The sequence below is a fragment of the Musa acuminata genome, chromosome BXJ1-8 (genome assembly GCF_036884655.1).
Source record: "Musa acuminata AAA Group cultivar baxijiao chromosome BXJ1-8, Cavendish_Baxijiao_AAA, whole genome shotgun sequence".
Classification (NCBI taxonomy): Eukaryota; Viridiplantae; Streptophyta; class Magnoliopsida; order Zingiberales; family Musaceae; genus Musa; species Musa acuminata.
In genome coordinates, this window is record NC_088334.1 from 2,111,664 (window position 1) to 2,124,087 (window position 12,424).

At 42.3% G+C, this 12,424-nt stretch overlaps 3 protein-coding genes across 3 annotated transcripts; 1 reads left to right on the forward strand and 2 right to left on the reverse strand.

Annotated features, from left to right (window-relative positions):
• Positions 1–1,211: 1,211 nt before the first annotated feature.
• On the reverse strand, positions 1,212–1,691 carry LOC103993999 (RING-H2 finger protein ATL66-like). The gene has a single exon (XM_009414249.3). The coding sequence runs from the start codon at positions 1,689–1,691 to the stop codon at positions 1,212–1,214; it is 480 nt and encodes a 159-aa protein (XP_009412524.2).
• Positions 1,692–2,739: 1,048 nt separating this feature from the next.
• Positions 2,740–9,921, reverse strand: LOC135680595 (ubiquitin-activating enzyme E1 1-like). Its single transcript, XM_065194631.1, has 7 exons — positions 9,756–9,921; positions 9,243–9,568; positions 8,411–8,628; positions 6,179–6,973; positions 5,210–6,078; positions 4,314–4,746; positions 2,740–3,681 (listed from the first exon to the last, which is right to left on the reverse strand). The coding sequence occupies exons 2-7, from the start codon at positions 9,553–9,555 to the stop codon at positions 3,082–3,084; spliced, it is 3,228 nt and encodes a 1,075-aa protein (XP_065050703.1). The 5' UTR covers positions 9,556–9,568; positions 9,756–9,921; the 3' UTR covers positions 2,740–3,081.
• Positions 9,922–10,702: 781 nt separating this feature from the next.
• On the forward strand, positions 10,703–11,770 carry LOC103993997 (LOB domain-containing protein 12-like). Its single transcript, XM_009414245.3, has 2 exons — positions 10,703–10,991; positions 11,052–11,770. The coding sequence occupies exons 1-2, from the start codon at positions 10,836–10,838 to the stop codon at positions 11,385–11,387; spliced, it is 492 nt and encodes a 163-aa protein (XP_009412520.2). The 5' UTR covers positions 10,703–10,835; the 3' UTR covers positions 11,388–11,770.
• The last annotated feature ends 654 nt before the right edge of the window (positions 11,771–12,424 follow it).

The following is a 12,424-nucleotide window of genomic DNA, read 5'->3' on the forward strand; positions in this document are numbered from 1 at the left end:
TCCTAAACTTTCCTTTCTTGCATGCTTAAATTATTGTCCGATGTTCAAACTTGCAGGCATAAACTTTCGAGATCACCACACTCAGCAAACATCTAGAGACTCTGCTTTCCATCTAAGTGTAGCTGAAAAAATGGTGTATCCTGCCCTAAAGTTTCAACAAAAGGAAGATGAGACTACAAAAAATCGGAAGCAGTTTGCGATCATTCAATCGAGAAAAGGTGCCTTCTCCAAATGTTTGTTACTGAGATGCTGACTGCTCTTTGCAGTACACGGATAACCTCCTCCGGTTGGCTCTTATTTTTCGGTCGCGATTGTGGTCTAGGACAAGGATATCTGCTTATTTTCTGGTCGCGATCTAGGACAAGGATATCCGCTCCTAGATGCTTGCAAATGAATCAAGAATGGTCTCATTTTTCGGTCGCGGATGTGGTAATCTTTTACAATTTCCTTGTCACAAAAGTCGACAAAATCTTGAAAGCTATAAGATGATTTATGGTTGTTTTGAGAAATTTTGCCTAAATAAACCCACATTCAGTGTCTGAAAGACTAGGTTTGATCTTCTCCTTTTGCTGCAATCCATGCTGTTCCATATCTTACATTGCTTCTTTCTCAGATGGTTGCGGCTTCCAACCTCATTGGACCAGCATCTTTTCTCAGCACTGGTCTACGATCGCAGGAGGACCCCATGGATCATCGCTTGCCGGTGTTACTTTCTACATTATTATTCTTCCTTTGTTTACACTTTTGAGATGTTACTTTCTACATTATTATTCTTCCTTTGTTTACGCTTTTGAGACTAAACATAGCTTCGGAAAAGAAACCGGTGGAAAGCATATGAGATGTTGATCGTCACAGCTTGGCAGAGACCAAGGCGACTCCAATGCCAATGGTGGATAGAGCATTAGGAAAAGAGATATTACTCGAGAGAGTATCTTTAAAGTAGTGATTCTCCAGCTTTCTTTGTTGAGGATTTTTTCTCCACCACACAGCATGTTTGTGTGTGGGGTGAAGCGGAGGAAAAAGCTTTGTCGTGACAATCTGTTCTCTCTGTCAGGTTTCTTCTGATGACAATACAGTTCGAATGCTCTGCTACTTCTTCTCTTTATCTCGTCTTAGGTAAAACATATCTTATAGCAGTGAAGACAGGATTCGAATTCCAAATCTTACCATAAGCTATGTCACAGATGTCCAAGAAAAGATCTCTCTCTCTCTCAAGGCATGGCCTCCGGCTCCTTAGCCACCGATGACCGGACGAGCGAAGCCCTGCAGAGCGGGCAGTTCGCCTGCGCCCGTAACCATTCATCAACGCACTCCGGATGGAAGCCGTGGTCGCAACCCGGCAACACCTTGATCTTATCCCCTTCCATGTAGCAACTGAGGCATATGGAGCACTGCGACGCCTCGTCGCCGGTCCCTGGCGCTCGGTGTAGGTGCACCGGGAAGCTGCCGATGGTGTCTGGGTCCAGACCGGCCTTACAAGGCGACATCGCGGCAGAAGGCAGGCTCGCTGAGCCCGTTTCAGCCGCCCACCGGCGGTAGCGACATGCCCACCAAAGGTACAAGCAGAGGAGGGCCAAGGATAGGAGAGCGGAGAAGGAGAGGAGGAGGAGGCCGCGGCCGTGGACGTGGAAGTTGTTGTCGTCAAGCATGTCGTAGTGCCAGCGGAAGGGCTGAGCATTCTGGGCCTCCATGCACGCAGACGGCGAGGCTATACGAGGGCAGGGGGAGTGGTCCGGGAGGAGAAGCGGTGAGAGCTGGCGAACAGAGAGACTTCAGCTCATACTCTCTCTCTCTCTCTCTCTCTCTCTCTCTCTCTCCACATCACACCCTTTTTCAACACCCTCCGGAAAGCTTATCTCATCGAAACGTCACAAGGCAGAACGAAAAGCTCATCAATGCGCTGTTGCTGCTACTGCTGCCATTGTGGTTGGGGTATGGTTCCTTTCAGGTGTTGCTGCACACAGAAATAAGAGAGATGCCGCCTGCGCTGTGCGGAGGATGGTAAAGTGGATGGTTTTGAAGGAGTTGATGGTTTCGGAATTGGTTCGAACTCTCGGTGTCTTGTGGATTTGTGGTTAATTAGAGATTGATGGATTCGTGTAATCGGAGGGATCCCTGTCGAATATACCGCAAATATAGTTTTATGGAACATCGAAAAATCAAGATTTGTGTTAATAGTGTCTTTCGTAAAGTCTTTGTACTCGTTGGGTTCTGTTGAGAATATAAATCGATAGATTGTATCTGAAGCCCCTGAGTGATCAAACCAAAGCTAAAACCGTCTTATTCACCACCATGTCAAGTGCGCAGATGCAGGAGAGGAGGAGGAGGAGGAGGCAGATCCATGGCTGGATGGTGACTCCTCGGGGGAGCTGGACGACGCCACCCCCCCGGTAGGCGGTGCCATTGGAGCTCGGCACGGGGAGGAGGATGAGGCGGCACAGCGTCGGCTCTGCCAGGAAGCCACACGGCCAGGGTGCATGTCGTCCACCTTCCCCATCAGTGCCGACTTCTTGTGGAGGGAGGATCATCACGGTGAACCATCATGGGATGCTGCCCGCCAGCATTCCCATCACCATTCCTGCCAATGCCATGCAACACAACACACGCTATCATTGAACTCGAGGAACAGATAGTCTCAACTTCAATTGTGGAGTCCAGAGTTGACTTGAACCACCTAAAACTATATATCCTAATTAGCTGTTGAGAATAGTATGGAATGAAAGGATGAATCGGCAAATATATCAAAATCACTGAATCTGCCAAACATATATAACTGCAGATCTTTGTGAATATAAACCGGTGCTTTGTTTGAGGAACGGCATACGGAGAACAAAAACACAATCTACTGTATGACAGGCTCAACAAAAGGTTAGACGAGCAACAGCACCTACATGACTCTCTAGCTCTACGGATAATAACAGGAATACATGAGCAGCTGAGGATACTACTGTGCAACCCGTCATGCTTTCTTCTTTTTTTTTCAGTACACCCAAAATCTTAGAAACTCGGTGATCTTTCTTAAAGCTTCTGCAGGCTGAGTTATCGATAGACCTTTAACAAGTCCTTTGATCTCAAATGTGACTATCGGAAGTAAATGGATACCAGTGGAATGTCCACATCATCGCCATCTTTGTCATCCTCACAAGCCACGACAACATCCACATGACGCCTATAAGGGGGCACCTCCACCTTGGCAACCTCCTTTATCAGATCAACCACCTTCCTGTCCATCCGATTATTGTGCCTGGGAAACATGCTGTTGTATAGTAAAGAAGTACCACTGGAGATGCTATAGGCATTTAGTCCTTTGTCCTTGAGCCACCGAAGGAGCTCCCTAAGGGTGAGATCACCCTTAACGATCCACCGATCCCAGATTGTCCAGCTCATGTCTCGGTGCTTCATCACGTTCGGTGGAACTGGCTCCGCCATGGAGAATAAAGGAAGCGCCAAGTTCGCAAAGGTGTTTCGGTAGTCTTCCACCTTATGTCCGCCGGCAAGCACTTTGTAAAGCTCTAGGCACACCAAACCTGTGGCCATTGCCGTGGCAGTGGCGATGGCTGGGATGATCCTTCCAGCTATAAACTTTGCTTTGAGCTTGTCAACTTCTGGGATGCTGTAGTTCCTTGCGCGCATGTTGGCTAGCCCAGCAATTAAATCCATGTGGCAATTTGTGTCATCGTCCTGTATAACCAATAATACGATAAGCAGGGTTTGAAAAACACTCGGGAACTGTCCAAGTGAAACAATGACCTAAGTTCCACAAGACTGATAGAAGAAAGCAAACAAAAAATCTTTCCAACAATGAAAACAACTATAAGCAGAATATCAAGCAATAAAATTTAGTGGTGATAAAATTAATAGACAAGAATGACAGATGACACAGCACATGAAACATAAAAACAGACAAGCTGTATAAAGCCATTTGATGTAATCCCACACTTGTTATGAAGACTCACTATGACAAACTTCAATTTTTAGCGAGATAATGGGAAAAGGCCATCGAGCAGCTAAAGCATTGATCTAGCAACAAAGAAAAGCTTGTTTCACGGAGATGGTGATCATCGATGAAAGAAATTACACTGGGGTTCTGGACTACATATCAGATCTGTCAGCTGGTCAAATTATTTTGTTAGAACTAAAAGGTTCAGATGTACAGAAAAGAACAAAAATTAGGACACCAAGTAACTAACAAGACGCAATCTTAATACAAAAAAATCATATACTAATAGTACGTCAGAGAGGTCGAAGACTTCTAGATGCAAAAGAAAAGCACCTAAATGTTTAAGATACTTCAAATTGAAGTAGGAACTAACCTTTTCAAACTGAACTGGGTTCATCCGAAATCCTGGAGGCAGCTTCTTGGCACACTCCTCCAGCTTTGCAAGAAGATCATTGATGACAGCAGCATCATCAACAGAAACAGAGGATAAACTAGTAGCTTTCTCATCTGTTACGATATTAACTCCTGTCTTAGGCTGAAATTCAGGCACTATAACCTTGTCAACAGCATCAGCTAATTTCTTTGGATATTTCGACCAACCAGGAATAGGAATTCCAAATGTCTCTGCTCTTAGCATCGAAGCAGCCATAACAAAGTGAAGGTGACCGAGGTCGCCAGATGAAAACTCTAATGGTCGTGGGAAACGTTTGGGAGCAGACCAAAAAGGTACACCAGTGCTGGTGATTGCATCCTCAGGGAATGTGAAAGTTAACTGCTTCACACGATTGGAGAAGTAATCTTCAAATCTACAAGGAAAAGAATACAATTTTATGAACACCAAGAGAAAAAAGAGGGGGAAAAGGAAATTGAATGTCAAAGCCAAGGATGTTGATGCATATCGGTTAACTTCATTAGCTCTGTCAGAGTTTCAGTTCGATATGGAAGATATTCTTTCTAAATAAAATTATTTAAAAGACCAAAATGCCGTTGGAGCTTCTTACAAAATTAATGTTCTAAAATGTAGTCTACAAAGCCATATATGGGGCTGCACAAGGTATATAGTCACATGAGCGCACGGGTAATCAGGGTACCATATAGCACATATGGAACCAAAAAGACATGACAACAGCAATAAGAATGAAGCCGATGCATAAGCTCCTAACATTACAAGAAACTGATGAACTTTGAAAGACTAAATGTCTGCAATATGAATCATCCCAAAATACAAATGCATAGAGAATATTGCAATGAGAGGAATTTGAATGTTACCTTAGACGAGCCCAGTTAATACAGTCTTGGAATGTCTCACATCTATCCTTATCAAGGCATTCAAGAACACGGTCAAGTAGATCCCTGGCCTGGGCATCGCCTTGGCTTTTCAAGGCAGATGCATATGCACTTGGGTTAGACAGGAAAGCATTTACTTCATTTGGTGTCTTCTCAAGCAAGCCCTCAAACTCAGACCGGGCCCATGTTAGACAGTGATCAATATTATGAGGGAAGGAATGAACAGTGCACATAGGTGCCTGTTTCTCAGGTGGATCTCTAGAAGCACCATAATTCTCAGTCAAATGAGGAATGACCATCTGTGTGTTACACTTTGCACCTAAAGTTCCAGACTCCAAAAGTGGCTTTTGGAAGTACACGCACCGGGCATCAATGTACATTCTCGCAGTCACATTGTCCAATGCATTAATAACAACATCTGTGCTCTCCCAAAATGCATCATCAAACACATTTTCTGTATCTGGACTTGCTCTATTCTGAAAAGCCTCAATATGAAGACTAGGGTTGATTGAAACTGCAGCAGAAGCAGCCACAGTGGATTTGGCTTGCCCAATATTCCAGTCACGGAAGAGAAATTGGCGACTGAGATTACTCTTTTCAATGACATCATCATCGGTTATATTTAGTTTGCCCTTCTGCCCACAACAAACCCCCATCAGTGCCAAGTTCTTCAAGAATTCACACCCAAGAGCACCGGATCCTACAATAAATACTTTAGCCTCTTCTAGCTTCTTTTGAAGCTTGGATCCAAACACAGAGATTTGAGCATCATATCGACAATTCAGTGGCTTAACATCACTAGGTTCCAATGGTTCAGCAGGAAGGGACTCAACTGAATCAAAGTAAAAGAACTGCCAAATGGAATATAATATATTAGGTTGTAAACAAAGTTGTAAAGCAAATAGATTATGACTTAATAGAAGAATGCACAAAACAAGCTAGATATCTCACCTGAAAAAGCGGATGAAACTTTCCAGAGCAAGCTTTAACCACCTCTTGCCCAACAATCCCACCAAACATCGCAGCCATAGGATTCAAAATGGCTTTGCAACCATTAGCGAAATGGTGTAGAAGTTTCTTGTCAACTTCTTCTAGCTTACCATCACCAAGGCTCTCATTGATGCTAATAACTAAGGATATTAGCTTTTGAGCATCATCCTCTGACCCAGCAACAGGAAAACGACCCATTTCATATCTAAACTTGTCTAAGGCTTGAAAAGCCAAGTGCAATAGAGGTGGATGGCCAAACTTGGAGAAGTCACTTAAAAGGAAGTCTCCTGATTCTACAAGAGCCTCCCTTAAAGTTCTAAATCTTAGAACCTTAGGTTCCTTTATCTGAGTAACAATTCCACTTTTCTTGTATGCACCAAACTGGGTTGTGTCTTCATCAAGAATAAAAGAATATGGCCTGGCACTCTTAATTTTTCTTGGCTTCCCATCATTAAGTTCTGTCATCCCCTGGACTTCGGAGAAGACAACGAGATCCCCATCCTGGAACTCCAGCCGCTCATCGTCAACACATGATACAAGTGCAGGATTGTCACTACTGATGGATGCAATTATACCAGTATGTGGCTCCTCACCATCAAGATCGAAAACAGTGAACTCTGGACCAAAATCACAGAACACACTGCCAAAAAGTCCTCGAACTTCACATCTAATGAAGGGAATTGAAGGCTGGTGGTTATGACAATGGTCATCAAACTCAATTGCCTTCTCCAAGCTCAAGTCAGTAAAAACAACAGCCTGCACTAAAACCTCAAACATGAGCTACTCTGACAAAATGGGTTATGCTGCTAGAGGTAAAATCACCAGAAAGAAATAAACAATTTAAGATTATAAGTCAAAGACATCTGCTACCACCGCTGCAACATTGGTGGCACTAGGATTTTCCTGTCTACTCTAGACCCATATATGTCCACTGACTTGGATTGACAGACATGAAATCTTCTACCCTTTTTTATTATTAGAAGTGATAAAACAAAGTTAAGCACATGAATCAAGATCTATGTCTATTTCAAATTCTGATCCTTTTAGCCAAATCATTCATTCCATTAGGAAAATTTGTTAAAGATGACAAATTTTGTTTCAGCAACCAGAACACCATACTAGTGCACAAGGTTTCTTCAGAACATCTTCTTTCCTACATGCTAGTTATCATGAACAGGAAAAGAAGTAGACATAGAGGTCATAGGAACAGGATCAAGATTGAAAATAAAAAATAAATTTAGTTGGAATAAGGCAAGAAATGGCTTGAAAATAAAAAAAATGCAGTAAATGTAGCAAAAAAGAAAAATCAAGAAATAAATTTCATAAATCAAGTAGAAAAAAGTACTAAATGATCCCTTTACTATATTGCATAAAGTTATACATACAATTTAATCATTAAAAACTGTCTAATAAATGATAATGAGAAATATTATAGAATAGTTCATTAAAAAAAAGTACTATGATAAATCTACTAGGAAGAACAAACATTGTATCATACCATATAAAGGTAATTTTCTAGATGAATAAAAAATAAGCATCCACCCCATAAAACGATCCAAAACTTAATAGCTTATAGACTTAAAAGAGAGTGTGGCTCCACTTCCTCCTCGCGCCAGTGAGCAGAGGATTAACGTAATACATATACAGATACAAGAAGACACTTTCTATGGAGAAGTGATCATGGGATTAGGATTAGTCATGGATCCTATCACATCTTCCTCATTGACACAACATCCTTGTTCCCTTAAAAGTCTAGGGCTACACTGTCCCCTTCCTTCTCCCTCTACCATCTCCTCCTTGTCTCATGCGGGAACCAATGCATATGCAATGGCAATGACAGCAAGAGGACATCAACGACAGTCACAACGGATGGCAAAGGCAACAACACCACCTCCTCCTCTGCTTCATAATTATAATCATGACTGCAGTTCTTTTGCCTTCCCTTCGAGTTTCCTCTCTCCTCTCCCTTTTACATTTTGTCCTTCCCCTCATCTTCTTCTTCTTTTTTTTTACTCCTCAAAAATTTGTAGATAGGCTGGAAACAGCTACCATGTGCATGTCACAGTGAAGCAACTTATTTTTGCAACAAACACATGGTGATAAAATAAGAATAAGCCTATTCATATAGTGATTACTAAATACATGGAAGCTGTTCTACAACACACTTTAAGATACAACATTCAGTGGACAGACCTGGAAACAAGAAAGCTGCTCCTTTGACAAAGTTCCAGTCAAAGTGGAAACTGTAACAGCATTGTTCAGCTCTTGCAGCTTCAGAACACAAGCAAGAGCTCTGTTCTTACCAATATCATCTTCTGAGAAAAAGAAATTGCTGGACAAGTCCCAAAGTTCTACATCCCCCTCATCATGCAAGGTAATAGATTTGACGCCTGCAAGAACAAGATTCTTTGCTGCAAGCAAACAGAATGTACAAGTTCATGTTGTCAAACATTTTTAGTGCAACTACCAAAAGAAAGCACAACATAAACGAAAATCGCAAGATGAACAGTTTTGATACTAAAGATTGCCACATCATAACTCCAAGAACACAAGAAATGAAATAATGAAGGATGTTTATTTTCTGCACAAATTACCTACATAAGAGTAACGTTTAAGCAAAAAACCTACACAAGCCTGCTCATTAAAAGAATTAAAAGAAGTCGTGTGTATCAAGTCCATCAACAAAATGGCATAAAAGTGAAACAAAAATAAGTAGATAGCTGATTAACAAATACATTTTACTAACATGAATAACAGGCGATTTAGCATCATGTAACAAAGCCTTTTAATTCATGGATGGGGCCAGCTCTCCTATTCTGGTTCAGGTTTCCAAAAGAAATAGATGACGAAAAAGACAGAGCTACTATACAGAACGCCATGAATAATTAACAGACACAACAGCCCCCGACTGGTGCCTTTGTCAGTCGCATTATTTTCTAGTATAAGAGAAGATTCGAGGAAAAATGGTTAGCAATCAATTCATTCAGGAACGAAAGAAATTATATCCAGAGTCAAGAAAATTTACCTATCTCAGCTCCTAGGCCCTGAAGTCCAGAAATGAGAACATTTGATGCAACGAGTCTACGCATTGCCTCCCTTCCATACACAGCCAGCTGCCGGCTGTGCAAGTCCTCATCAATCTCCGACCGCTTCCTGTTCCCATTAGCATCGACCTCCGTGCCATTGGCTCGGTTATTCTCCTCTTCCATCGCCGATGACCCCGCCACCTCGGAAGAGACCGAGCAGTCCGTTTTAGCCTTCTTCTGCACCGCCTCTTCTGCTATCGGTTCCCGGTCCTCTTCAACCACAGCTCCCACAGATCTCTTTCTTGGAAGCATATAGAGCAACACGCTGCGCAAAACACCCCGCTAGCCAAATGAGAGTAAGAAAAACACCGAATCTAGATCATCGCGATCCACTGCAAGAACAGTCGAGAGGATTCCGACGAGGATCGGGGCGAAGAGACCTACCTAATTGCAACCGATCGCCACGGATCGATGGAGAGAGAGTGAGAGAGTCAGCGGTCGAGAAAACGTACCTAGGGATCGGAACTGGAGCGGAAGGGAGAGATCGATCGAAATCCGGGCTTGGTAGTCGGTTGATCCGTTCTTCCGGTCGGATAGCTTAGGGTTTGGACGCAAGAAGATGAGGCGGTGGAGGCGATGGATGGGGAGGAGCCTTTATAAGATCGACAGCAAGAACAGCATCACGCCCATCTCACCTCCTCGCCTATTTATACGATACTGTTATCAGTAATAAGCTCTCTATTGTTTCTCACATTTATTAACTCCCTACCATAACAAACATTTTTTCACGTCAAAAAAAATCTGAACGATTTTTTGGTCTTTTGTTTATATTTCTATACATTTCCACTTTAAATTTATATTATTGTTTGAACAAAAAATATATATTTCTTTGAATCAATATTATCTTTTTAAACCAAATTTGGTAAATGAGTCTGATACTATACCAGATATAAAAAGAATCCTAGGGATCAACATCCACACCGTTGATCAATTAAAGCACGCATCTCGAGCATGGCGTGCTATATTCATCACAGCTGTCGTGGGAGAAAATTCAGCATGTGCTTCTCTACAGTCTTCTCAATCAATCTGAACATTGAGTTCGTCTCAAATCAAGATTCCAATAAGAATAGAACATGTTTGCCCATTTGCTATTTCTTATTTGATCTTGATTGACTTTTTTTGGGAGAAGAACAACTAAAGTCAAAGTTGACAATTCAATCATAGAGATTTGCGCTTTATGTCCACTCTAACTTTGATCGACTGCTCCATCATCATCATCATCAAAAGCTAGCAGCAAGGACACGTGGTAAGGAGAAGCTAGTTCGAAGGTTCAACGTCCAGAACGAAGCTTCATGCAACTCTCCTTGTCTGAGATCCAGGATGGAGACGATGCAGGAGCAGACTTGAACTACATGTGAACATGCAAGACACTCTTGAAATCCCAAGAACACCTTCTGTAATATCTTATTGCTCACTGTTGCTGTTTCGACCTACCTCTCAAAGACTACGCCACCATTATAAGACTGCATCACCATCCATTGTGATCCCCATCTTCCTCCTCTCGCTTCCGATCTTGGTTTCACGTAGGAGAAATGGGTGGCAGCTCTCCCTGTGCTTCCTGCAAACTGCTCCGGCGACGGTGCGCTAAAGATTGCATCTTTGCTCCTTACTTCCCTCCCGACGATCCCTACAAGTTCGCCATCGTTCACAAGGTCTTCGGTGCCAGCAACGTTAACAAGATGTTGAAGGTCTCTCTCTCTCTCTCTCTCTCTCTGTGAAAACATGGCTAACTATATGGATCGATGCAGGAACTTTCCGTGCATCAGCGAGCAGATGCAGTGAGAAGCCTTGTCTACGAGGCGAATGCGAGGATGAAAGATCCAATCTACGGCTGCGTGGGAGTCATCTCCTACCTTGAAGACCAAGTATCTCAGCTACAGATGCAGCTCGCTGTGGCTCAAGCGGAGATCTTATGGATTCAAATGCAGCAGGCGGAGTCGTCAATGGCTAACCAGCAGATCATCCACGCCGAAGACAAGTCCTTTGTTCAGCACAACAGCCACACCATAGTGCCTCAGCTCATGAGCTTTGGCTCCTCCAGCAATGTAGTCCGGGAGCCTCTCATGAGGGACAGAGAGAGATGATTAGAGGACCCAGGTAACTTATACTTGGTCAACAACACCAGCATTCGGTAGAAACAAGATTGGTGCTCCATGTACAGACAAAAGCTGGAGAGAGGCATCTTTCGTTGAAAGATACTTCCCAATGAGATGATAAAAGCTCCATGGAAGAATGGAAAACATGGCACCTCTTTTGTCCTTCTCATGGCAGCAATTTAATGGCCCTGCCAGCTGATACAATTTGGAGTATCATACAAAAGCACACCAAAGTCCTCCTACAGTTGTATTGCTTTGCAGTGCTTCCTCTTTCATGAGCTAGCTAACAATTTAGATGCATTTTAATTTTGATTTCTTCTCATCTGTTGATCAATACATTTTCTATAAAATGTCAATCTCTATTTTCTTCCCATGACAAATCCATGAACAACATGCTTCTTACCTCTTATCACCAAAAAAAAAAAACAAAAAGAACATATAAATATAAAGAAAAAATCAACTTATTGAGACTGCAAATATAAATCTTTATCTGACGAAATTAAAGTGATTAAACGTTGATGGATTCTCCTGTTCATGATCTACTGCTTGCATTTAAAGCCATCCGAATTACGACCTCGGAGACACTTTAATCTCCTCGATTAGCTCCGTCGAGCACCTCATCTCCACTGTTTGTCTTTCTTGGTTAGGATTAGATGTGAAGTGACCGCTATCAAGTCTCTCTCCTTTGGCTTCCTTAGGAACGAAGCTGAGATTGAAAGAAGACTATTCCTCGTTTGAGGGCTCGAGGAGTTTGACTACAATATAGTTCCTCTTCATCGTTCTCACCTAAAGATGAAAGGACCATTGGAACATGAAGAACCCAAGACTTGATTTGCACTGCTCCCTTAAACAAGTCAAAGATCCAAACTCATAGTTGTCTGCATGCTATGCATGTCGGCGCAGATAGTTTTATAGAAACAATTTCATCCAAGATTACATGTGTGACGGGGTTAACAAGTAATTTTGAATATGTGAAATCAATTTGTTTGGAGAAAAAAATAATTAAATTATAAAAAAAATTCTAA